At 40.5% G+C, this 27,247-nt stretch overlaps 1 protein-coding gene across 4 annotated transcripts in view; it reads right to left on the reverse strand.

The window, feature by feature from the left end:
* MACROD2 (mono-ADP ribosylhydrolase 2) overlaps positions 1–27,247 on the reverse strand; it is an 884,404-nt gene that overhangs the window by 35,619 nt on the left and 821,538 nt on the right. For 3 of the 4 annotated variants that reach the window (XM_059828569.1, XM_059828568.1, XM_059828567.1), the window contains exons 12-16: positions 16,002–16,064; positions 12,514–12,582; positions 2,984–3,061; positions 2,284–2,358; positions 1,657–1,749 (exon numbers count right to left, since the gene is read on the reverse strand). In XM_059828569.1, coding sequence (XP_059684552.1) covers positions 1,657–1,749; positions 2,284–2,358; positions 2,984–3,061; positions 12,514–12,582; positions 16,002–16,064 — 378 coding nt within the window. Of the gene's footprint in view, positions 1–1,651; positions 1,750–2,283; positions 2,359–2,983; positions 3,062–12,513; positions 12,583–16,001; positions 16,065–27,247 lie in introns of all 4 variants that reach the window. The other variant, XM_059828570.1, reaches the window with a different exon arrangement.

The following is a 27,247-nucleotide window of genomic DNA, read 5'->3' on the forward strand; positions in this document are numbered from 1 at the left end:
TGAAAAAGCACCCATTTATTTTCCCTAAGCCAAAGACCGTATCTTTGGAAGAAGCTAAACAGAGTACCTATGCAGTTACCTAAGTGCTGTTATCCTGCTTGCAGACTCAGCACATCACCTCCTCTTGTCATGGAGCTGACCGAAAGCTCACTTAAATCAATGAGAGTCCTTCTATGAACTTCAACGAGCTTTGGATCGGACCTGAGCCCCCAGGTAGGAACACGTTCCAAAATGTTTGGAAAGAACCTTTTACTGACTTAGTACTTGAACCTTTTAAATCAGGGGCAGGAAAAGGAAAAGTGCCAAGAACAACCCATTTCTGACATTACCTTCTTTTCCTTAATGTTGCATATTTTAATAGTAGGTAGAACAGATGGTGAAATATAATCTCTCCACTGAGAACTAAATGACAGTCACTAGCTGTAGGGGACACTGAAGTATTAAAGAGAAGGAAATGTACACATAATGAAAGTACATTTCGTCCAACTTGCTTTTGATGAGGCGTAAAATAAAATGTAAATAATTTCTATTAGGAGAAAATTAACATAACTACTTTGGTATTTGCAATCAGAGTGAGCTTGTATTATATAACCTGGATTTGCAACCGAGGTAGCGCAATACCATTTACCTGGATTTGAAGTAAGGATTAGATCAATTCTATTTTCACAATCAGTAATAAAGCACAAAACCGATACTGTTAACATGACTGATAATAAAGAGATGTGATTAGTCTCAACTTGGATAGGCAATTAAAAAAAAAAAAGAAAGGAAATGTTGTTTAGCTGTATACGAACAAAGCAGTTCTATTAACCTGGGTTTGCAGTGAAGAAAAGTGTCAATATTGCTAACACAGGTTTGCAATTAAGTTGGTGTCAATGTGGCTGGGAAAAGGAGTTCATAATTAGGACAACACAGTATTGAGCTGAATTTTCAATAAAAATCATGTCTGCATTTTAATTTGGAACTGTAAAATTCATCCATGTGCTCTACAAATGACCATATAATTATTAACTTGCAGTTACTTTACAATTAGAAAATTATTTACATAATATGGGGTTTTTTTATATAACCATCTGCCTGTTACAAATAGCAAGCTGAATGTAGGGTTCCCAGAAGTGTCTGACACAAACTTCTACATTTCTTTGCAAAAGCATTCCTAAGGATTTAAATACTTCGCTCCCCCCAAAAAATTACTGCTTCAGCAAGACTCTGTGTTCCTGCTCCAAATATTGGTTTCTTTATCAGAATTACTAGTTTTAGTTAATTACTAGTTAATCTCTATTAATGACCTCACAAATAATTATCATACCCATTTATTGTAAATAACTCTCAATGCTTCTAGTGAACATGATCAAGAGGGTACTTAAATGGACATAAATTGGTTGTTTAATCAGCCTTATGCACTTTAATGCCGAAAACCAACAATGAGAAGAATATTTTAAAGTCACTTTAGAACCTAAGTGTGCACTTTTTTGCATTTATTTTCCTATGTAAATCCAACTCCCATATATCAAAACAACACTCAAGAATATGCAAAAAAGGATTTTTCTTAGGAAAAAAACCCAACGCACTTGTTCCGTGTTTCTTCACAATAAAAAAGGAGAACATGAGCCCAGCAGCATTCTCTGTCTCAATCTATTTTATAAGTAGCCTCACCTCCTCCTTCTTCTTTCTCTCCTTCTTTTTCCTCTGCACCGTGAATCAAAGGTATCTCAACTTCTGTTGTGTCTTCTTGGTTCAACAATGGCTCTGAATAAAGTTGATAAAAAGAAGAACAGTAAGGCTTTTCAAAATGGACATAAAAGGATTAACATACACTAGTGAGATTACCATTAAAAACACTGTCAGAGGGAGAGGATCCTTTTCCCCAAGAGTACAGATACAAAAGCTGTCTCAGGGAAATCCAAGGGGCTGTAGTTGAGAGAAAGGCCTTGATCCTCCAAGATGCTGAGCTTTCTGGGATTTAGCACAAAACCCCACGTGCCTAGCTCCGAGCACGGGCCTTCACCGGGACTTGCGGCAAGCCCAGAGACACACATACTCGAGTGTTTTGCTGCACCGGGGACAGAACATTCAGTGCTCCGAACGTACGAGGTTGAAGTGCTTGTCAGCAGCTTTTATCACCGAGAATCCAGGGTTGAATTTAGAGTTACCGGCTCCCCAGATTTAGCTTAGTAGGTATGGAGAAAGAAAAGGAATTTAAACACTACTGATAATATCTGAGCAATAACTAGTGGTTTTGCCTGTTAATCTTGCTCTTTCGTTTCAAGGCACGTGCAGTACCTTCTATTTCCATGCAGGAGCTTTGGGAATCTGCCCCAGTTTTCATCTCCTCCTCTGCAGAAACATCCTGTTGTCCTGTTAACGTGACAAATTGAAAATGACATCAGCACGATGGCTGCATGCAGGCAATGGCAAGTTCGTCAGAACAGGACACAAACCTAACATATTGCACGGTCCTTTTCAGCCAAGTACTGCTTTTTTTCTATTAAACCAACAATGTTGGAATTATTTTTATACACAAAAATGTCATTTAACAAACTCTAAGCATTAAGTATGTTAAATGGGTGGTCAAAACTGACCCGGAATCAACAACTTTTTTTTTTTTCTTCTTTTGTAGCTCAGCCTTGACATACCGATTTGCACAGGAGCTGTCGCAAAGTGCTCGCACTTCGCAGAAGGAACAGAATAACCCCACAGGCTTTTAGAACAACAACAACAACAACAAAAGGACAATAATAACAATGCTATGCACACAAGATCAATATGGTTAAACTCACATATTTGGAGACGTGTGTCTTTTCCAGCAACACCAGAGATTACCGCACCACAACTGGTTGGCACACAACCTCTACTAGCCAACAGCGTTTTCTTAAGGCACCAGAGGTCAGGCTGAAAACCACTGGATGCTGGAACTGGAGGAACTAAGGTTCCCAACTGGTTCATTATCTCTGTCTTAAAGAATTTTGATACAAAACTTTACCTTCGGCTTGATCTTGTTCACATCCCACAGGATGCACTGGGTCACTCTCCCGTGCGCCTTTGGAGTCTTTCAGGGAGTCTGAGGAAACAGTAAACAAACAAACAAATCCTGCAGCGGTTTTCGTGCTGGAAAAGTCTGGTAGTTACTTCAGACACAGGTAGCCCTTAGGTGTTAGCTTCATAGCTGGCGTTCTGATACGCTGACAGATTTTTCCATCTGTTTAACTACAGACTTATATACTACAATAGTATACTCATGGGTTTCAATTATTCAAATTGTTTTCAAAATCTGTACCCTTACTGAGCAGTTTTTTGCCTGCAGTACAAACCTTAAACAAGGAGCTGGCAAGAAAGGATGTGTAAGAATAATCAGCAGCGCTGCTGAGAATTTTATTTCTAATGAACGGAGTGGCACAAAACTATGAGAAACAGCATGAACCACCTACTTGAGAAATAGATTTATTTAGAACAACGCCAGCACTTTTCATGGTTGAACTTCCACAAGCTTGACAAACATGAAGTCCTGTAAATCCCTGTGCAAATCCTAGCCTCATTTCGCTTGATGACAGAACTCCCAAGGTCGTTATAGTGGCCAAGACTGCTTTTCCTTTTGGGGGAGACCAGCAAAATGAACTGGCCAAAGCTGTACCCTGAACCAGTGGCACAGCGAGGTTTAAATTAGACGACGTAACTCCAATCGCTACGCTATCCGCAGTCGTCATAAACGCAGGGCATTATTTTGTTGTGTCGAACGACATTTTATGACAACAGCCACTCCTTAGTTTTTGCATGTGGATGGAGAAATGCATCATTCCATCGCAGTCAGGAAATCACAGCAACACATCCACCCGTTTTAGCTCTGCTCATCCACATAACAGACAGCTTTCAGTGGATAAAGAGCTCTCTTTGAGCCTTGTTAAAAAACACTGCTGATCTAAGCGGACGTTTCTGCAAACTACAGTGGTAAGTACACTTGAGGTCGTAACAACAGTAACAGATAATCACTATTTTTGTTCCAGAGTGAAACACTTTCTAAAATGCTGCTAGGTGGAAAACTTAAGTAACAGTGCCTAAAGATCTACGGTGCATGATAATAAATTATGCTACGACAGTCTTGTTACGGCTCTGCTTCTGGAACATCCCTTTCTACAATATAGAAGAGCAAATCTTACAATGTACGAAAGGACGCCCCTGTAAAAGTCTGTTCCTCAAACTTCCCGAGAATAATCTTTGATGCATAAGCGAGAAAGCTGGGTTGTTAATGTCTGATCCTAACTTAATAATCTGTAGAAAAGGTATGCAGTGAAAGTGTGTGGCTTTAATTAACTGCAAATAATCCCCCAAGGCAAATATTTAATTACCTGCACAGCTTCTTACTTCTTTTGTGGCATGACAATAAGTTTATAAATCCAAGTTTGAAAGCAGAATATCTCACTGATGTACCATTTGCTAAAATTTGCCCTTGCCGCACTTTTTTTCACCCCACTGTGGACTTGAAACGCTGCTCACTGCTACCAGTTGGACCACTGCGCTGGCCTTTCGTACTAGGATGCCACGTTGTGCTATGAGTTACATGGGATTACCCTATCAGCCCAAATTAGAGGAAAAATAAATTAGAATTTCATCAAATCCCAAGTTTAATCAAAAAATGAGTTGAAGAACCTCTTGGTATAAATGGGAATGGCACTAAAAATCTGTAGGGAATTTTTCAAGCAAATTTTAAACCCATTAAGTGAAATTCTGGCTTTCCTGAAGTTTTTGACAAAGCTTTCGGGATATCAAACAAGCCAAGATTTGTACCACCTGTAGCCCCATACCCTTAATTAATATAATCTTTTTCTGCATGATTTAGTTGCATGCTTGTAAAAGGAACCGTACTGACAAAGCTGGAATCAGAAGTCCTCTGCCTTACGGACCGTGCAGCCAGGGCTCAAACACAGCCCTTCAAACAGCCAAAAGTAATGATAAAGTGTGATATTACCTGCTACAGGCAGGAGAGATGCATGCGGCTCTGTCCCATCAGAGCCTTAGAGCTACCTTATCCTACACTTATTGCACAGTACTTCATGCTGCCAGACATGTGCCTTTAATCTCAGTTCACAGGTGCCACCTTTTCTCCTAGAATGAGGAATGACTCCAATTTCATGCAAAAATCAATCCCCAGCATCAGAGGAACAATTATGCGCTTTGGTCAATAATAACAAATGGAGTTTAAGGAGCCCCGTGCTTGGCTGATATATGTGCCCCATCACGCTGCTGTTTGTCGCGGAGCATCGCATAGCTTATGGCAAACTACGGTTACTGCACAGCGTGGAGAGTTGCGTCTACTCCCACCCTTTGGCACAGCTGGCAGTCTGATCCCGCAGCTGTGCTGGGCGCCAGCATTAGGCACCACAGCTAGAGACCACCTATGCTATTTGGCACATCTTCACACATTCCCATAGCTGGCTCCGCACAGTTTATTCTTACAGGATTGTAATTTTGTGTTAAACTTTCATTTTCATCATAAACAGTTTTCAAGAAAGCAATTTAAAAATTGCACAGGATTCCAAATTATCCCAGGCAATAGACAATGATAATTTTGCACAAGTTATTTTCTGTAAAGTGTGTTTCTGAAAAGAGCAGAACATGGACAGGAGTTACTGCCTAGCTGTAAGAGTCTGCGACTCTTATTTCAGCAGTAGAAATCAGTCGTTGCATTAGTATTCAGATTCTGAGGTTCAAAATCTTTAAGGTCAAGACCATATCAAAGATTTCTTCTTTGCAAATGCAAATATTAGATCAAATATGCAAGCCAAAAGGTACAAAGACAGATTTACTTTTAGGATTAACAAGAATAAAATAAAGCAAAGGAATAAACCCAGATTTATGTAGAAAATCTCAGCCAAGCAAGAGTAAAAGTGTAAGACCAAATGCACAGGTCAATAAAAGCTGTTCCCAAACTGGGTATGAGGCAAGAGTGCTACCTCCATTTCAGTTGGCAAGCAGTGATGGGAATCCCACAAATGCTGATGACATACTACTTTCTCTATGCAAGTTTTCAGCAGGGTAGTGGTATTCCTCGGGCACAGCTGGTTCTCTGTGCTGGCTTAGCCCTTTAAAGCCTTACGCAACCAGGCATAAGCCAGTACAATAGTCCTAAATGATTCCAGCATCTACAAAAGCTCTGGCCATCCCTAAAGCCTTCATCCATCTCTAAGTGGTGAGGGAAATAACTCTGATTTTTTAAGTGGCATAAAGCAGTGTTAGTCTTCTCCTAGCACAACTACTTATCTGTGAAGTCGTGCCGGAGAATCCAAGTCAGGATATTATCTCACAGCAGAGTATGCTTAGTATTTTGATAGCACATGCTGGGCACCATTTGTCTCGGGCAATCACAAACTGGTACTGTAGGAGTTAACATTCCTCCAGGCAGGACCAAAAATCACCAGTGTTTCTGATACTACACTGTAGCACAGTTCTTAATGTCATCATTGATCGCACATGAAGGAACCAAACATGACATTTAATGACATAAATGAACCAAAGATAGGCCACTTTTATCTACTGCACATTAAGCACCGAAGTGCTCACTGAAGTCTGAGCACCCCTTAGTTCCTTCAAACCTGCTTTTACTTGGTGGCTGCAGTGACAGTGTCCACGTCAGGAGCGCGTGGCTCTGCACCCCTCCATTGTATTGAAACAACTGTCTCGTGGGGCAGCATGGTTGAATGTACCTGGGAATTAGCCCCAACCTTTAACAACCCCTGAAGAAAATATCTGGACTTTAAGCAAGCCGATCAGAATACTCCCCATGTATACTCACTGTTCCAATAGATCAACTGCATGTTGAATTCAGCTCCAAGAAAACCGTGTAGCTTGCAATAAACCAGCAATCCTACCCTTCCTGCCAATAATCAGACACTATTTTGTCTAAATGCTGCATAAACTCCCATGCTTTTCCATGCCATTCATATTTTTTTTTGACGGTATAAAGCAACGCTGCTCAAACAAAATTTTGCAAATGCTAAGGAAGAGGAGAAATGGTAAGATCTGAATGTTAAGTGGTTTTAATGATCTTTTAAAATTCACTTCCCCAGCTACTCTCTGTACGGCTTATTTACTGAGTCGTTTCTAATGTGCAACACACCTGGGTCCCACATAGAGCATAGATAAATCACTGTGTTTTAGGGAGCTGTAAGAAGATTAAAGAGGGAAAAAGATGGTCATTATGAAAGAAACAGGTTCAGTGCATTTTATTTTTTAAGCATGATACTGTGAAAAATGACTGGAATATTTCCAGAGTGAAAGAAATCAAGCAGGCGTCTAAAATTACAGGTAATGGTGTGCACGGAGGCTGCCACATGATTAGGGTATTCTTCTGCCTCATAAACCGAGGAAAATGTGTTAAAATGAAGTACTATAAAATGGTGATTTATGAGAAGTTAGGGAGATATTCTTGAGCTTTGACTTTAAAATGTTATTTTTATATCCACCAAGATTTCATTTTAATCTATCTTTATGACAGATTAGATTTATTGGAGTCCAAGTTTATACGGCTTGGTAAAACAGACCTTTTTAGGTGCAACAACCTGTAGAGATATTTTTGCAAGTGTTCGAGTAATAGACCAGGCAGTTCATCTCTGCAGGTGGGGTCCGCCGAGTAACGCTCCCACCCGCTCGTGCTTCGAGCTGTCAGAAGGGCATCTCCTCTAACCTTCCGTCCACAAGAGAAATTCCAGGCGCAGCTGGTGAGATAACCGTGGGCATCCTGCTGCTGCCATAAGGGGCAGGGCTCGGGGAAAGGAAAAAGCTGAGAAAAACCTGACCACCTGGGTTAGACCCTTCCCAGGAGAAGATGCCCCACAGCTGAAGGTAAGGGTTGAGGGGGGGAGATGGAAGGAGTAGGCACTCGCATCGGACTGACGGGAGCGCAGCTGGATGGCTCCAGGTCAGCTAATATTTAAAAATAAGTAGGATCTAAATAAACCAGCTAAGTAGATTAGTGTTAGCTCTTGCAGCTGCCTGTACTGGCGAAGGGCAGAGCAGAAATACCTCGAGTAGTTTATGGGCTGGACCCTGTCTGGATGTGCAATGCTACAGATGCGTCAGATTAAAAGGAAAAGCGAATAACCCACATTACCTACAGCTTGAAGTGCCCATTATGGAGGGTGTTAGGAGAACAGGCACTTGGCTGGATGGTGATGGTTATGTACCTGGTTTAAAAAAACCACCCAAACCACACTATTTAGCTTGTGTTAGCCAATTTGCTTTCATAGAAGTCCTTCTAACCAAGGGAGAGAAAAATGTTATCGCTGTAGCTGGCATGCAGAGCCACAGCTACGGTTGGGGGTGTTGAAACTCTTCCATTAAAAAGGTTCTTTTTCCGTTACCTATAATTGAAATTTTTCAGGCTGAAATTTTCCAGGTCTAATCATAGCCCAAGGGTGAAGTAAAAACATTTCATTGGTAGCTGCCGAGCGCTCAGCACTTCTGAAAATCAGGTCATTCATTTAGATGTCTTAATATATACTTAAGAGTATATTGGCTTTTCAGTCAATCTTTTTCACCCACTTATCAATGTCTCATTTACGTTGATTTGCACAGCTCCCCTGCATTTGAAATGCTCTATCTTTCAGTTTATCCCTTCTCAATCATTTATGTCTTTATGACATCAAGATTTTTCCATGGTGAGAACTACAGCTGGCCAAACAGGAATTTTATATCCATTATGTATTACAGGCAGGATACTTGCAGGCTTCTGGGTTGCACGAAGTGAGTTTTTAGGGCAAACCCCTAGCCAAGGCATATACCTAATTCTGTTTCTGACAACATAAGCCCTCCAGCTGACTGAATCTGACTCCATTTCAGAGAATGTAGAAAAATAGTGACTTGCTTTAAATGGCACTCCCGCAGGAGCACAGACTTTGGTGAACACCTGGAAATAATTAATCGCTACTTTATTTTTAAAATTAATTAGCGTATGATTTAATTTAGTTGACCTTCAAATGAAAATTCAGTTCTTATTAAGTGCTAATGAATTAAAATCAGCGTATTGTGCACAGAAACTTTGCCATGATTGCATAATGGGGAGTTAATTCTTCACCTGTACTAAATCCAGTTCCTTTTTTCATTTTTCTTCCAGAAAGCCCTATCATTAAATTAGGTTAAATAGTAGTTGGTAGGTCAGGTAACTGAGACGAAGCTGCAGAACACTCTTTCTCTCTCACACACACATGCATGTGCACAATCTTTTGGAAAAAAAAAAAATAATCACAGGTTCAAACCAATCCACAGCTATATACAATATAGACCATTTAAAATGAGTCTGTCGTCTCAGCACAATCTTGTATGGACAGGCATAGCGGACTGAGTGTAGCCTGTCTGATACGTGTTTTATCTGCTGCATAAACATTAATGGCTTTAATCACTTTGTTCTGCCCTTACACTTCATAAAAAGAAGCGTCTCTAACTTGAAATACGCTGTGTATAAAGGATCTACTTCCATATGCACAGTAATGAAACGCTACGAAGGTGCTGCCTAGAGATGCCAGCTCTCCTCCCAAGAGCTAATAGTTATGCATGCAAGTTTTCAAGGGTAAAATTGCAACATTTCTTTGCGGTATTTCCAGACGGTGGAAATAGGAACTTGGCACAGACTGGAATAAGAGGATACCTCCACAGCATAACATCAAACATCTTGATATTCTTGGAATATGACTGTTCTGCTCTTTTTTTTTTTTTTTTCTGAGGACAGACAGAGCACTCAAAAAATTTGGTCCACTCAAAGGCCACATGCAAACAGGGCCCATGGGGACTTTGTTTCCTGGACAGTATCTCTTCTGTTGTGAATCACAGAAGAGATATACTTTCACATGAATATGAGATTTGTCATCTCACAGAAGGTTTTAATTTTAATCAGAGCCCCTCAAAACACAATTCCTGCACTGTTGCATGCACTTATCACAAAACATCTCCTTTCATGCTCCCATCCTTCCCCTTTTCCTTTAAAAAAACACCCAAACTGATAAAGATGACTCAGGTAAGACAAAAATACTAAAACTTCACGGTAGCGGAGGTGGCATGTGCTCCGTTTTGAGTATCACCCCATTTTAGAGCGAAAAATAACTATTTCAATGTGTTTGCTATATTCTAATCCCAGAAATATGGGAAAAAATAAGCTGAAAAACCACTAGTCAACTCTAATTGGAGTCAAAATACTTGTTTTGGTGCGCTCACCAGAACTGATGTTTGAAAGACTGCTATACTGCCACAGTAGGCTTGGAAACCTCCTATTCCGAGTGGTTTAAACTATGCATTTTGGGAATATGTAGCCTAGACTTATTTGCTGCAAATCTCCTTTCACAGTAATTAGGTGGAAGGACTGGAAAACCGTAATTTCTTTCAATGCTTTACATCCAGTTCATTTAGTTGAAGATAAACTACAGAAATTAGTATGTTCCAGAACCTGGCAGGTTTTAGCTGTGTTAACTCAGTGGGCAAACAATTTGAAGGCTGAAATTTATTTTGGGAGCAGCAGGTGTTTTCAGAAATGCCAGGATTTTGTAAAAGTGCCATTTCCCAAGCAGTAGCAAGTTTTTTGTAACACTAATATTCCTTTTAAAACAACTCAAAATCTAAAATCTGAAAAGTTGAAAATCTACTAATGGAAATAAGGATTAAAACCATGGCCTGAGGGATGCGGCAGCCTCATCATTCAAAATTCTTGGTTACATTAAAAAAAACTAGCAAGCAAATCCGAAAACATGTTCTTTTCCCCACCCTTCCTTTTTTCTACTTGTACGACTTTACAAACAAAATATATGGAGGAGAGTCTGTCTCGCTCCTTTCTCCCTAACCAGATGCTTTCCGTCTTACTTTTGAGGAGAGGTAGGACATCGAAGAGAAACTACCCTTTGGATTTCTCAGGGCACTATCTCTTCTGTCAACCTCTCAAGAGAAGAGGGGAAAACACTATACTTTTAGCATATTATAGGAAAAGACATACAGTACCAAGATGGTTGCTTTCCTGAGAAGAGACAACTAATACAGTGGGTCAAAAAACTGGAGTGGTCGCACATTGAGATGGTCACTGAAAAGTGTATCAGAAGACACTGGCTTCATAGTCAGAACAAGCACTCAAAGCAATAGCAGAATGTTGGGATCTTCAGTAAGACTGCAGACAGCCAAAAAAAAATCCCCAACCCAACCCAAAGCCTCACCGTGACCCTCACATTACGAAACATAAAACCCACATCTGATGGGGGATCTTACAGATACAGGATTCATAAACAGGCCAAATGTCAGCAAAAAAAAGAGAAATGAATGACAGGCAATCACCAACTGTGCTGGAGCTGAATCTATCACTATTTTGCCTTCCACTAGCCTTGCCACGACCTTAATCTGTGAAGATATCAAAAGCAAAAGCCAGTGCTCCAGCAAGGGTTTGTGGTCTTTTTCTCCCTGCAGGATCAATCAATCAGTTACGAGAGCACTTAAATCAACCTGCACAAGGCTTTGAACTCATAATCAGGTAAGTATGTGGGCTCTCTAGCATGTGTCTTTGGAACAAAAGGGCAAGATCTCACACCCCGTCACACTTATCTAGAAAAATGAGAAGAGAGTCAAGCAGCGATGCTGAATTAAACATTAAATCTTTTAAAATAAATAAGTTAATGGATGTTAATAATTATGTTATCTCAGTAAAATGCATTAAAATTTTCTATTAGTCTTTCTTGAAGGCTGTACTGATGGACTGTATTTATTATAGATAGCATAACTCCTGTTTTGAATTACCAGTAGCGAACATTTTATAAATCACCCAGGCTTTTTCCTGACGTACCCCCACAAAAATGCCAAAAACCGTAGACCGGCACAAGCAATTAATAGCGTGATATCATAAGAGTATCAAAAACAGTATGTCTGTTCACTGGTTCCTCTCTGTAAACCAACAACTCCACAGGAAAAATCTCAGCTTGAAACATTTAAATTAGATCATCTTTCTTTCTTGTTTCCTAAACTCCCTGTCATTTGGCCCTGTGACACTTTAAAATATTTATCACAAACTAAATGATCTGAGTGCCCAGCACAGTCTGCACAAGATAAACATTACTTTCTCCCTCTCAATTATGACTTCATCTCCTCCTGTCTCCTCTTGATGTGTTTATAGCTATTGTGTTTTTCTTTTTGCCCATCAGGAGAGCACCAAATAGGGAGCTAATATTGCCGAGATAGATATGCACGCTTAACTTTACGCCTGTGAGTCACCCCAGGGAGCCCAAGCTTTGGGCTTATTTCTGATATGTCATGTATGATATTTTAGTATTACCTCTATAACAAGGGGACTTAGGAATTCATGGCGTCTCTCCTACCAGCACAACAGCTGGTGCCAAGTACTTCATTACAAAGACTTTTGTAAATGAAAACCCAAGCATTTACCTATTTCTATATTGTTTAACTGTGATTTTGGCAATTTCCAGACAAAGGAAATTAAGGCTTTACAAAACGTCCTCTTGGGATTGGATATTTTGAAACGCAATTTACAATCTGTACCTTTATCCTCACTCAGCTCTCTTTCTTCTGATGATGATGGGCTGGCTACAGCTGAATGTTTCACCTCATCTATAAGAACGAAGGAAATGAAAGAGAAGTTATTCATTAGATAGCAAACTGATGAACCACTTTACTGAAAAAAAGTGTTACGCCTTATTGAGGCAAGATACTAGACCTGAATTTGATTTTCTGGGCTTCCATCCATTCACATTGCACTCACCGGCCATTACTGGTCTGATTGTCTTCCCTAAGCCAGGGGTAAACTTCCATTACAATACTGCCAGATCAAGTCTATATTTCTATTTCTCATAATACAGAGAGAGGAACAGCTATTAGTTTCATGGGTAGGCTGCTGTTGCTATTGCTTTGAGATTCCTTTTTTCATTTAATCCATCTATTTTGAGAAAAAACAATTAAGCCATTCTTAACTTTAATCATGTCCATGAATCCCATTGGAATCAAAATGATTACATGCAAATGCTTTCCTGAAAATAGAAGCTTTCATGAATCAGGCCTGAAATTTAGCAAGTCCCTGAAAATCTGCGGCTTGGAGTTTTTTAATGGTAGAGCATGCAGGGAAAACTGTTGTAGTTAATAGATAAAACTAGTACCCAAATGTAATAGAATTTTGAAACTTTCACTGTTGCTTTCTTTTGTCAATTTTTATAGTTCTAAAACCTTTATAAGCCTTTGTTTTCATTTCTAGCCTTTCATTTCTTCCAAAAGACTTGCCTCTGATGGTTCTGACAGAATTTTTTTCCTAATATAGTCATCGAGTATTTTTAACTAGCTTGAAACAAGAGCTCTGAACCACCTGCCATTTTGTTTTTCCACGTGTTAACTGTGGAGTTCACCGATGATAGACTGGAGGCCAGACTTTAAAAAAACCACACAGTAATAGCTGAAAAATTTCAGGACAGTCTTTGTACACTATAACTGGCTTTTTTACTACTGTCTAATAAGAACATATAAATCTTTATGTAATGGACTGGGTAAGAATAGAGTGTCTATTTTTTCTCCTACATTTTCTTTCACAATATCAAAGTACACGATTTGTGGTTTGTCACACTCAGATGAAGGTTATGCCTTTTGGTTTACAAAATACAAATAAGAACTTTAACATTTGATGGGATTGCTCCTTACAGTGATCATTCATAGTGATTAGAAATGTTTTAGGCATACAACTGCGTATCTTAGAAAGTCAGGTCATTTCCTACTGTCAAGAAAGGGCACAGAAGCAGCAATCTAAAAGTTCCTGATGATGTTTTGTCTCCACGATGAGCAGAGTGGAAAGCAGCAGCAACTCATTAGCTGAATGTAACTAACTCGAGGTAATTGTATACCTCTCTGCTCTTGTCACTATGTGAACCAGCAGGGATAAATGTTAAGCCAAATAATTTTTTCCTGTAACACTGTGTGCCCGTGGCCGAGGAGGTGATTCACGGACTATGCGTAGGCACAGCGCTATCTTTAGGCATGTACCTAAAATGCGTTCCTGAAGTATGACATTTTCGAGATGTGGGACCTAAAACGTCTGGATCTTTTCTCTGACGCTCTTCACGAGAGTAACAAAATACAACTACCAATACGAGATAGCAAAAGAATGTACATCGTGGCTCTGATAAACCAGCTCTGACAGCTCGTAATGTAACAAGTCATAATGATGGTTTTGGGAAAAACACAATGCATTTAAGACACCTCCAGTAGCAAAGTAATAATTTAGAGAGGTACATATTCCTTAATTCTCTTGGGAAAAATGAAATGTATCTCATTCAACCGAACTGTTTTGCAAATCAAAATACCAGGGAAATACACACTCCATCAGAGTGAATATAGCTGACAAGCACAATGGGCTGTATTTGGCATCTGTTGACAGTAGTACAACCGGGTTTAACAGGAACCTCTGCAGTTGGAACTAGGAGCTCCTAGCAGTACTAGCTCTTAGGCGAGCTAGCAGCCAAGCAGTACTTGGTACAGTTAAAAGCTCAATATTGCTTGGGCAAAGATACGCCCCTGCCTAGTCAGAGATTCAAAACAGAGTCTAGATTCAGATAGAGCAACTCATTCTTCCCTTCTCCCTGGTCCCCTTCACCTGTTTAAAATATGAGTAGCATAAAAGTGAAAAACCCAGGAAACAAAACGTGGTTGTCCTCCAGCACTTACTAAATACCACTGCGTGCCTATCTTAGGGAGGATAAAGGGCCTAAGTCCAAAGTTTGCTGAAGTCCATAGGAATCTTTTTTATTCTATAATACTGTGTGTCTGTGGCTTCACCTCCCACTGCTCGCCCTGTGTGAGGACAGAAAGAAGAGGTGATAAAGAGGCCATGAAACATAGAAGGACTTCAAGCACTTGCGGACAGCATCAGCTGTTAACACCTAGTTGCAGAAGACTGACCTGTGGAGTGCCGGGAGAAATTCCAAATACACAGTGCCCAGTGCATAAGACAAAAAGAAGGACCTCATCAAACACATTCCTCATCTGGTAATAGCCACAATGCAGTAAGCAAACCAGATAAGTCAAGAATCTAGGCCTTCCAAATTTTTTTGCTGCATTTACTGGCTGGCTTTCTTCAGCTCAACCTTCCACATATTGAAAACAACCTTCAATTCTGATTAAAAAAAAAAAAGTTCTGAAGAAAACCGCTTCATGCTCTCTGGATTAAGTACGTGTAGGCAACATCCTCCACTACAATGAGAAAAACCCCAACCAAACAAGAAAAGCATTGTGTTACATGTAATACTACACTAAAAGAAATCCTTAAGAAATAAGGGGATTTACAGACATTTTGATTGTCACTTCAGCTCTTTTGATAACCGATTAATTCTACCTGTCTTTTGCATTGAACAGAGTTGGGTAGGATGAAAAATACAACCATAAACAGAAAAAAGTAATAGAAAATCTATTGTGAACACAGAGTGACATTGTATTTTAAAATACTGAACTCACGACAATTTATAAGCATGCCATCTGCAAAACCCACTGCTCGTGAACTCTAACATTCATTGCAGTATATGCAATGTCTTTCTGTATGGATTTAAATCTTCGTAACCCCTGAGACTTGTGTAGACAATTCATTAAAACTTGAAAATACCCTTTAAAGTCTTCAGAAGAACAGTTTTCATCAAAAGAAGCCTGCTTCCTCCTTCTCCAAATTTCCTTTTCCCCCATTTCTATTCTATGCAGAGGGCTATTCTGTTCTAGACAGAGGGAAAATGATTTCTTTCTAGTTAGAGGATTAGCTAGAGGTAGTCCACCTTAAAGGGGGAATGTAGAGCTGGTAAGCTAAAGAGGGAAGTCTGCATTCCTGCATTGCAATACATTCATTCATAATGAATGGAGTTGGTCTCTAATGGGAGAATTGCTCCAGACCTGAGCTAATCTGGTGAAAACGTACAAACATTCTCAGTCAATAGCATTGACTAAGGTTATTGTTCACCAAGGTGGATAAAAATCTAAGAAAGTCCTTTAAGGAACTTAGCACAAACCTGCTTCTCGGCTCTGGGCCTCGGTTTCTTCGGTGTTTTGCTTCTCTTCTGTGCCGTTACCACCTATCGAGGAAAACACATAAAAATTATTCATGGTATCTCTTTTTATTGGTAACAGCAGCAGCAATATTAATTGTAACCAGTTCAGCACACACTGCTAATTTACAGCAAGGCGCCATGATAAAAGAGGAGAGATATAAAGGTAAACTGAAAAAGCCTGCAATCATAACCAGTTACTTTCAAAACAGTCACATTTTCACATCTCAAGCTGAGGAAGGGCGTTAGATTAAAGATTTTACCTCAATAGGCACACTGGAAATATCTGTATACCAAATAAAGGTATGTCCCCTAAACACTGCCTGCAATAGATGAAATTGTTGCTTGATCTTAGTCTACGTATTTTATGAAGATTTTTTTCTAAGATTATTTTCCTCCAGCAACATTTCCACAAGATCCTTGAAGCAGCTGTGTTTCTGACTTGCAGAACCTACTTTAACGCCTATGGAAGGTAAGAATAGGAGGGGGAGAATTGCCCAAATTTTATTTTAAAGCAAAAGGTACAACATCACTTAGCATGAAGTATAAAAATGCATCACAAACAACTGCAAAGAAGAGAGCAAAATAAACCATAGCAAGATTGCTAGGTTTGAATGTATTTTCCCCCTTTTTATGTTCACATTCATTCCCAATTTTCTCCACTACTTTGCATTCACATTCATTATCCATTTTCTTCCCTCCAGCTCCCTTTCTGAAGGCAGGTACCAAACGACGAATTACCACTGAGAAAAGTAATACCCTGGGGAACGTCTACGGACAGGAGATCAAGCTCTCTTAACCTTTGCTTGGCCCGATCAGAAATATATCGGGAAGTCTGTATTTTCAACGATGGAGACGTCTCTTTTAGCTTCATAACAACATTAGAGGCTGCAGTGCAGCATGCTGGATCAGATGCGATGGCTTCGCTCCCCCTTTTCCAGCATGGTGAGAAAGACGGTGAGAACAGCTGAGCACCAGCCTTAATGAGGCATCTGAAAAACTGACTGCTGAGCTTATACACCGGGAGAAAGGAAATTCATTCCCAGGCCTGTAAATGGCTTGATAATGATACACATATTTTTTGCTGTGATCTTTTCTGGCTCCTGGGTTTTTCTGATTACAGCTTCTCTAAAGCAACACGGTTCCTCGCGCCGCCACCTTGCTTTTACTTAACACATGCAGTCTGTTGAAGAGAACAGCAGCAGCCCAAATGCAATTAGGTGGATGGAAGGAAAACAGAGACAGCGCGTGGTTTTCGGAAGCAAATGTACATCTGGTGGCACGCCGCATTCAGCTAACGTTTAAAGGCTGAGGTGTGATGCTCTCCCTCTTTCCAGCAGGCAATACATCCTGGTATCCAGCAGATGGGACTAGCGGAGAAGTATTTCCAGGCTGACCCTGCACAGAGCTGCTCTCAGGAGGAGAGGAGATGGAGCAGGAGTTTGACACCCCACCTGAGAGGGGAGAGGTGGGCAGGGAGCGGCTGATGGCCATCAGCGGGGACTCGGGCCTCCTGCCTGCTTGGTAACTCTTTGTACCGATTTTAACCAGCCTGAATGGATGACTAGCTATAGGGATTTCTTAGCACAATCAGTGAGCTCTAACCTGTAAAAAATTGCATGACATGGATGACCAAAATGGCTTGATAAAACCAGATGGGTTTTTCCTTCCCCCGCTTGAAATCAAAAAGTATTCTTTTCAAAATCAGCGTTCTGTCTGTCCACACACAATAGGACTGTACGCAAAACAGAAAGTTAACTGTACTAGAAGATAAACTTTTCTCTCCCCCTCCCTTTTCTTTTAAAACATGGGCATGGGACTTTGCAAGCTTTGCAGCAAGCAATTAATAAATAAGGAAAAAAACGCTTTGCATCACCAGGATACGTTTCAAAGGGATAAAGTCACCTAGCTCAGGAGCTGCAGAAAGGAACAGTACGTTCAAGACAATCCTGTAACACAACAGTGTAGTGACACTTGAAAAATCTTTACCACGAGGTCAGCTCCAAAGAGAATATTGCATCACTGAGAAACAAACGGTGCCAAAGCATAAAAGATTTCATTATGGCCAAGTGCAACATGATTCGCTTTGCACAGAAAGACTTTACATTCAGAAAAAGCAGGTCAGGCATAAATGGTAACTACCAATAGATCACTGAAAATCATTTCAGCAATTACTGCATTCACAAGGTAAAACTACATTTCTGGCCGATACTTGTTTCTACATCCATTATAACAAGTATTACTATAACAGTGAGTTATTTGGCTAAAACCAGGTGTTTCAAGGATTCATTCATGTTTATTGCCAAGGGACTACATCTCTTGTTAAAGTCACTTACTCAGAGCAAAATAAACTACAAAAGAAAATTTAAATGATCATCTGGTTCATCAGATTATCAGATAAAGCACATATTCAGAGTACATTTTGTCAACCCTAAGTCTATTATTTCACTGGAGATCCACTGTTTAAAACTGGTACAATAGAACGATAATTACAGCATGATATATTGGATTCTCAACATGTTTTCCATCTAACACTTCATTTTGTTCCTTTAGAAAGAAAAATGTAAAAGACTTTAAACAGAAGCTTCACCTCTTGTACTCTGACCCAGTCCAACAGACTGACTGGATCGTGACATGAAAATTAATCTCGATCAGCATATTGAAAGTATGTGTTACACATGCGAAATGACTTCGATAGAATGAGAGAAAAGGAAATAGTAAAAAATTGAGAGTGGGCAAGTGATCCTCAAGTAAATGACTTGCAGAAGGAAGGGTTAAGCTCTGCTTGGCCTGGAAAAATCTCTTCATCTCAGGAGAAAGGGAGGAAGCAGAGTACGAATATACCAATAAGAAACCAAACTATAGGGTGAAGTGACTAATCCCAAAGCATCTGACAAACGGTTCTTTCTGTTTTTTGAAAACCCTTTTAATGAGCCTCTCACCAAGTGTCTTCTACTGATGAAGAGTCTTTCTGTAATTATTGCTCTCCATTGGAGCTGGGTGCAGAGCAAATGGAAAGGCTTTAAGCAGCACATGCTCAAGGCAAAGTGCTGAAAATATATTTTACAAGAGTAGCAAGCCAGTTTTTCACTATCTTTTTATTCACCCCTGGCTCTCCTTTTCTCCAGGCAGAAAAGCCAGATCCAGTGCATCTCCCTTGAGTCTTCCCCATGACATTATTAATAACAAAAACGTCTTTTCCACTGGATGGCTTCTACAGTATCTGCCATCCTTCTCTTTCCACTACTGCAGCAACTGGCAATTGCATTTCTTTCAGGTGAAAGCTGTCTTCACAATATCTGCTTTTCTATTATACTAGTAATTGAACAGCAATCTGTCACTCACTCCAAAGGAGATAGAAAAAGTGGCGAACGACATGTCGTGTCATTTTAGGCCAGCAAATGTAAATGATTTTGAGCCACATCAAAAGACAAATGGGAACATCTGTTTCTCTTCCCCAGCATGGCAGTCAGTTGAAAAAAAAGGAGTTTGAGAATTACAGTAGCACCGTACAAACAAAATAAGCACATCAGACACTGAAATACCTTCTTCTGGCCATATATTTTGCTTTCCCTTGCCAAGCTGACTACTGCCTGATAGGCACTTGCTCTCACTTCTTGGCCTTTTTCTTTGAGATCAGCAAGAAAATTTCCCCCCAAATGATATATACCCTCATTTATATTTGGTAGAAAACAGGCTAAACAGTGATCAATCAGCACACTCAGCAAGCTGGCAGTGCAAGCGGCACTTCTAACTGAGCTAGAAAACCGGATACTCTGCGAATGCCTGCCCACTTTATGTCAAGGAGAGGTATTTAGCATGCACAGTGATATGCCAGCTGCAGTAGCAGCCCCAAAACGAAGCAGATGATATGATAAATAATAAGCCGGCAGTCAGATGGGAGAGGGCTGGGACGAGATCCCTACGGAAGTCCGGAGGACAAACTCTCAGCAGCAGCAGCACCAGAGCAGGTTTTAGTATTCTTCCCATTTTCTTTGCGAGAGCCTGGAGGCACGTGGCTTTTTACATCTTTCACTGCTCTTGCGACAAACATGGCAAGTCAAAAATATTAATAGCCTGCTGGCCTCTTGGCTCTTCCCATTTCAGAGCTCAGTAAGTGCCAGGTTCGCTCATACACCTACTCCCCTTCAGCAGTACCTTTCTTCACAAGCAGTCAGCGACATACTTGGAGCTGAGGCTAAAGTCAGTGTCTCAAAAAACAGTGCAAAAAGACGTCTCAAAAACTGGTGCAAAAAAGACATTTTCCAGAAGAAAAGAGAATTGCAGATAACGTATTTTTAGTTAAAGGAAGAAATTCTGCATAACCAGTACAAACCAGTCTACTTCTACCCCTCCAACATAGACGTTATTAATAATAAAAATTGTTTTCACTACTGAGAAAGCTGTACTTCTATCACCCACAGTGTGTCAACAGTCAGAGTAAGGTTCCTTCAAACAACCTCCTCCTTCCTGGAGAAGAAATAAGAGAGACAGAGGGCCAGCGCCTCAGGCTCACGTCTTGTTTGCCACTCTCACATACCTGTCTATGTTACCACATCCCCGAGCACCAGGTTTGACCCTGTTACATCCCCGCATGGCTCTTGCCACGCAAGCGTGGGTGCATCCTCTGGCTCTCCGGCTGGCCAGCCACCGTGCATCCCTCCTGCGGTGTGGCCTGCCAGTCTCTCTTCAAGCTGGGCCACGCTTCTATGACAAATGCAAATACAAACCAAGATCTGGCAGATAATGGATGCCAGTTTTGAATTATCTTTTTTACAACACAAAAATATTGCCACGGTAATCATACTAATGATATGAAGGTCCTTCTAGGATAACAGGGATATTAATTAATGAGAAAATTAAAAATATAGGCCTTGATCTTACAGCTGTTACATTCTGCACACATGAGTAAACATGCTGACCTCAGTGAAACTCCTGAAACGCAAGAAGAAACCACACGTATATCCATATATACACTCAAGATCACACAGCCTGCAACCATTTTCAGACTATTCCAGTGGCAAAATGGTATCAGATATAAACCAAGAAGCACATACACACAAAGGCCATTATTGTAGAACTACAAACACATTAAAATGAATCATTAGGGTGGTGGCCTGAGGTTACTGAACATTTTCAGTTTGCATTTTAATTTCTTTTAATTAAATTATGATTTAGGTCAGTTTTAATCACTACTTGTATATAACCCCTTTGGGGTAAATTTTAAGAAGGGTTAGTAGAGAGTTATCTGCAGTAATTGTTTAATGGAGTTATGACACTTCTTCCCTCTGCGCTGCTTCAACAATTTACCTCACCGTAGACGCAGACCTGAATGTGCTGCTGTCAACGCACCCAGCCTAGCCAAGTTGTCAGCGGAATAAATAACAGGTTTTCATTTTCATGCAGCATTTTGTCAAGAATTGTCGAGGAGTGTGGGAAAAGAATGAGAAAACTGTAGCTCATGGGGATTATCTCAGAGGTTAAAAATAACATTATTGTATTTCACCTATTTAACGTCCTGAGGAATATAGGAGCCTAATCTACAGCCCACTGAAGTCACTAGGCGTGTTCCCCTTGCCTCACTCCCCCGTGGATCACAAGGCAAGTAACTCAGCTTCATTATACCTTTCCTGGCTAGGGAGGAACCAGGGGACAACAGCTACAGCATCAAATTACGTGCTTGGAAGGCATGAGCACTCAGATTTGTCCCAACCCACTTCGTACATAACAATGCTGGGAATGTTGTGCTAGGCTAGTTTTTCACTGCGTGTAATTCTTCTGTCTGACATACAGTGTGACTCAGATTTTGCAATACAGGTGCTTGACAAGAGACATCTAAAATTTCATTGCCAAAGATGCTGATCATTGCTATTTCTGACAATCTGCAATTGTGACTGTTCAAAATGAAAGCTGACATCTCCTGGAAGCTTGAGCTGTCCAACATAACCAGAATGTGGCCATCACAGCCTACACGTCATACACACCCCGTACAGAGGACAAAGATACAATTGGCATTTTGATGCAAAAAATACACACACTGTGCTGCGCAAGTAGTATCACTGTTATCATGCTTTACACAAGTGGACAGAAATCGCTCGTGTGAGTTGATACATGTTGAAGAGCAGGCGGAGGCAGAGCTCAGAGCAGAAGGGAGGAGCTCTGACTCCTAGCCCTACAGGCAGTCCTACCTAAGAGACAGAGAAGAAAAGGGACCCCATATGTGAAGGTGCACAATACTATCACAAATTTTATCGTTACTATGTCAATTTACTATTCGTTCATACTTTCCTGGTGTGCCTAAGGGACTAGGTTAACTGCACACCGTTAAGGACTGCAGCACAGCTTCTTTTCCAAGCCACAGTCAAAGTAAAACATGAGACCTCCTTCAATTTTTTTGCATACAGGTCACAAAATCACATGGTGCGGCAATGTAACGAAGTGAAGAAATGGATAGAGAAGCCACACAGGAGATCACACTTGTTAAAACCAGCATAAAACACGAACCAGAACATGTGCTATTTTGCATTAATATTTCAGAATTAAGGGACTAGCCCTGTCTTCTACACTGGACCTGAACAATCACAACGGTTTACTGTTATTCACGTCATGGTTAGAAATGAGAAATGAATTCTCTGACAGATGAGTCCCCTGCAGGTACGCTGGTTTGTCACTGTGTATAATTCTTCTCTGACAACATTGCATTAGTCACTTTAGTAACTTAGTATTTTGCACCTTAGCTCATCTCAGGAGAAAGAAAATCTACTCTGAAGCGTCTAGTGTGAAAACAGGAATTGCAACTGTTTGCCTGATACGGTTTACACACACGTACGTTTGCCTGCTAAAAGAAACCCAAACGGGTAAGTGGTCAAAGCAACAGAACTGCACGTCACCTGCGGAGGCCAAAATGAGCTGCATACTCAAAACTGTCTTGTGCGGCCACTGCACGGCAATTTAATGAAACAGTAGAAGCCACTTCAGCAAAGAAAAGAATCTTCTAAGAAGAGTTTGCTCGGAGAGCAAATACAAATAAAAATACAGATAACGTCCAGGTTTTCCCCTGGCTAAGTGGAAAGTGATGACCCGATATTCTGAGAGCTGTAATCAGTCAAGACAGATGGCGGACTTCAAAACAGAAAGGAAAAAAGAAACTATCAACTGAAGTGGAGAGGGGTTAATAGCATCACTTTAAATATAACCAATCTGCATTAAGGTGAAACATTTTACAGACATGTTTGATACACATGCTTCCCAGGGAAATTCTTCGTTAGTACTTTATCTCAATTTAAAATTTTATTTAAGGATTTGGTTTGGTGGCAAAAAGAATACAGTAACTTCTAAGCTATCTTAATAAGTAGCAGCACTTTTAAGGCTGAATAAGAGAGCATGTGTTTTTGAAGTATAATTATGTGTCTAGATGGTCATTTTTAGTAGATTATGAGTGGAGCGGAAATTTATTGAAGGATATTACTGCCTTGTGGGATGCAAAGAAGAAACGAAGCTACAATTTCTCAAATGATAAAAGAATTGCTTGCTATAAACTGAGGAACGTTTTAAAACTAATCGGAAGTCGAGTCTGGTTAATATTAATCCATACCTTAAAGAGAGAGACAATCAGCTCTGCACAGTATTAGCAGGCCCTTAGAAAAGACGCTTTGAACATTGCTGTGTAATGGTAACGTGGTAACACAGAGCTGCTGTTGTACGCACCCCCCAGACCCAGGGAGGCTCAAGCCCACCTCAGAGGAAAGTGGCACAAGACAAACACCGTTGACTTTTGTGGGTGCGTACACTATATCCCTCTCCCTGAAGCTAGGGAGTGAGCAGCAAAGCTGCAAAAATTGTGCTCTATAAAGGACAACCAGGAAGGGGAAGCCTTACGTTAATCTCACCATTAAAGGACTAAGCTGTAAAATAAAGCTTATTTTCTAGTCCCAAGACTATGTGCTTTTTGTCATTGGACAAAAATGTTCTGGGAGAAAGGATGAGAAGCCAGGGCGTCTCCCTCTCAGTGAGCATCCTACCTATTCACCGTGACCTGCTGAACCAATGAGTTGTCGAGAGAAGATGCAACTCCGTTTTGCCTCATTTCTACTAGGTACTCCAATCATTAGACTGACATCTCTCGCGGACAGAGCACAACCGATTCTGAGTGAGGCAGGAGCCTGCTGGTGAGTCTCGACTCCTAACACTGCCGAGCAAGATTTCAGACATTTGATGTTGCCCTTGAAAGCTAAGGGGTCGATAGTGCGATGACCCCATCAGGCAAAGGAACCAACTCTACCCAACTATCTTAAAGGTGATTTGTGTTCATTTTGACCTCCCTGGCTTGGCTTATCCATCAAACTGTTCTCCTTCCCACCAAGTGAACAGAAAGCGGACAAAGTTCATCCTGGATGAGCAATTCCAACAGACCAGCTCCTCGTACGTACAGTGGCCTCAGCTAAGATGATCGCGTGAGACCAATCTATCAGGAAGAATCTGGTCATTAGTTTTGGAAGAAGCTTATGAGAAGAGCTGGAGCAAGACAACTTGCAGAGCTCCAGTTCTGTCTTCGCATCCCTTGAGGGAGGGAAAGGAGGATCCTGACCTCAAAAGGCACAGAAACAGCTTTTGCTGCATGGATTGATTATCCTTCTCCTGGAGGAGGAGAAAGATCAAGCATTTATGCTGCTGTTATTAGATGTATTAGTCATCTTTGATACAATATTGATCTCCTGCAGACCATGGTGGGAATGGATGGGGCAGCTCTTGGGCAGGCTCCGTCTTATATCTTGCTGAGAAATCCCGTAAGGAAGGAAAGGGCAAATGGTTTTGTTTCTCCCAGTATCAAGAAAATCTATTGCACACACCTCGCCGTGCAGCACATATAGGAGCACATTTGGGGAGCATTTTAAATTTTTGTTTTGTTAGACTTTTGTAAACAGTTTGCTTTTGCTTGGTGACAATCAGCAAGGATGACAACAGGTGACGTGTGGCATTTGTGCTAACTCATGGCTGCTATGCTGTGACAAGTACTGCCATTTTGTCTATGTAATTACTTTAGGATGGTGCTATGAAGCTACTGAACTAAGACGTGCTAAGTTTTGTTTAGAGCCAAACATTTTTTTCTCACCTGAGACTTTACAATCACTCAATCACTGAGTGCACCTGACGAGGGCAAAGGCAAAATTATCACTGGCTGATTTTACTCTCCCAGGACCCAGGAAAGGGGGGTAAGAAAATTACACTGTATGTTTGCACGTGTCAAACATGAAATACTGCAGGGAACGTGGGAGTAAAGAATGTTTCTCCATGTATCCAGTCTATTCATTTCCCCAGACAATAACCTGCGCTACAATGAAAAACTACTGAATACAACCATTGACAGGAGAATCTGCTATGCAGTTTGCACTTGCTTTTCTCTATCAACGGTCTGAAGGCAGAGAACAATATATCTAATAGCATAATAACAGACACCATTAATACTTCAGAGGTTCAGTATAAAATTGCTTTCATTAGCATGTCAAGTGTTTATTTTAGCTTACTGCAAAACAAGCTCCTTACATACAGCCACTTACTCGACTTTACTTGATTGCAGAGAGGGTAATAATGAAGGAGCCTACTTTCCGTGATCTTCTGTGGAGATTTTTACATGCACTGAAAAGATATTGCTCCATTACCTCGAGCCAATGAACTAGCTTGGTGTGCTGGAGAAAAATATTACAGCAGAAATATCACTGAACTCAGTGGAATAGTTTTTACAGACTGCCACAAGGGCATGCATGAGGCTGTTAAAACAGCAAGTTGTATTCCCATCTTCACTCTAAAAGGACATTGACAACTAAGCAGAGGAAAAAATATCTGGTTCTTCCCAGGCCTCAGTGTACAGTTGTTAAATATTTTATATCTGGTCATGTTACCAAAGGGGAAAATAATACCTTATGTTAAATATAAGTATCTTTGGACTTGCTTTTATTGCTGAAAGCTATGGGTTGGTATTTTTTTGTTTGCTGGTGGCTTGTTTGGTTGGTTTTTTTGAAATTTGGGGTACCTAAAGCATGCAAACTATCCCAAAGTTAGAACATGCCGAACACAAAGTACTTCAGTTTTACCATGAGGAAAATTCAACGAAATTGACCTCAGGCAGAATTCGGCTTTACTGTGTTTTATTTGAGACTGTTTATATACATTTGCTACTTAGAAGTTCTTTTTAAAAGAAAAAAGGCACTTCTTTGGAAGTGAAGACAAACTCCTACCTAAATAAAATTACTCAGATATGTAGTTCTGGTTCATGTCACATATTCACAGCTTTCATATTCTTCAAGGTTCCCCATTAAAAGTTCTTTTAATTAATCAAAACCAACAGCTAATAATTAGAACAGTAGAAACTAAATCCTGTTCTCAGACGACTGTGTGCAAATCCCATTTACTTAAATGGAAATGGCTCACATGTGTGTTACATTAGACTCCAGCCACTCAGCAACTTCATAGGAATTCAGTGTCTGGAGCCCAACGGTTTGACTCCTCTTCAAAACTGAGGCACAGGTAATGCCACAGAAATCTGATCCAGGTTTCTTCCCCAGTCCCCCTCAGCAAACACTTTAATTACCTTCCCCCCCCCATCACAACCACTCTCAAGTCTAAATTTAGACTTTCAATCCTAAACATTACAGGCCTGATTCCTGCCTAAGGAGAAGAGGACTCCGTCACCAGCCAGATTAAATTCTGCAGCAGTGATTATGTGTTTCAGGCCTCAATTCTGCATCAGCAAAATCTCCCGTACGGCATCAAATTCAAGGAGTTCAGGCATTTTACAGCTCGAGGGTAATGCAATCATTCTATTGCCATGCTATTTACTTTACCCTTCCAATGCATTTGTTTGTGCTCCACAAAGTGAACTGTAGGTCACCAGGAAACGTTGACAGGCATAGTAAACTAGGAAACCGTATCTAGTAAGCCGCAGAAATAGTGGAACATCAGTTACTTTTCCAGTGGAAGGAAAACCTTACAGTTTTGAAACACTTTTTTTTCCCCCCCTCTTTTTTTGACACTGATACAATGAAAGGTTTTATCCACACTCCAAATAAAAATATATCGTAAAAACCCATTACTGTTTCGCCTATTTAGGAATATGGAAAATGACACCGCCATCCCGCATGCGGTTTAGCCTGCATACAAATCGACATGTGGTTTGTCATCACTGAATTCTCTAATCCAAACATAAAATTGGT

This window comes from Gavia stellata, chromosome 23, assembly GCF_030936135.1.
Source record: "Gavia stellata isolate bGavSte3 chromosome 23, bGavSte3.hap2, whole genome shotgun sequence".
NCBI lineage: Eukaryota > Metazoa > Chordata > Aves > Gaviiformes > Gaviidae > Gavia > Gavia stellata.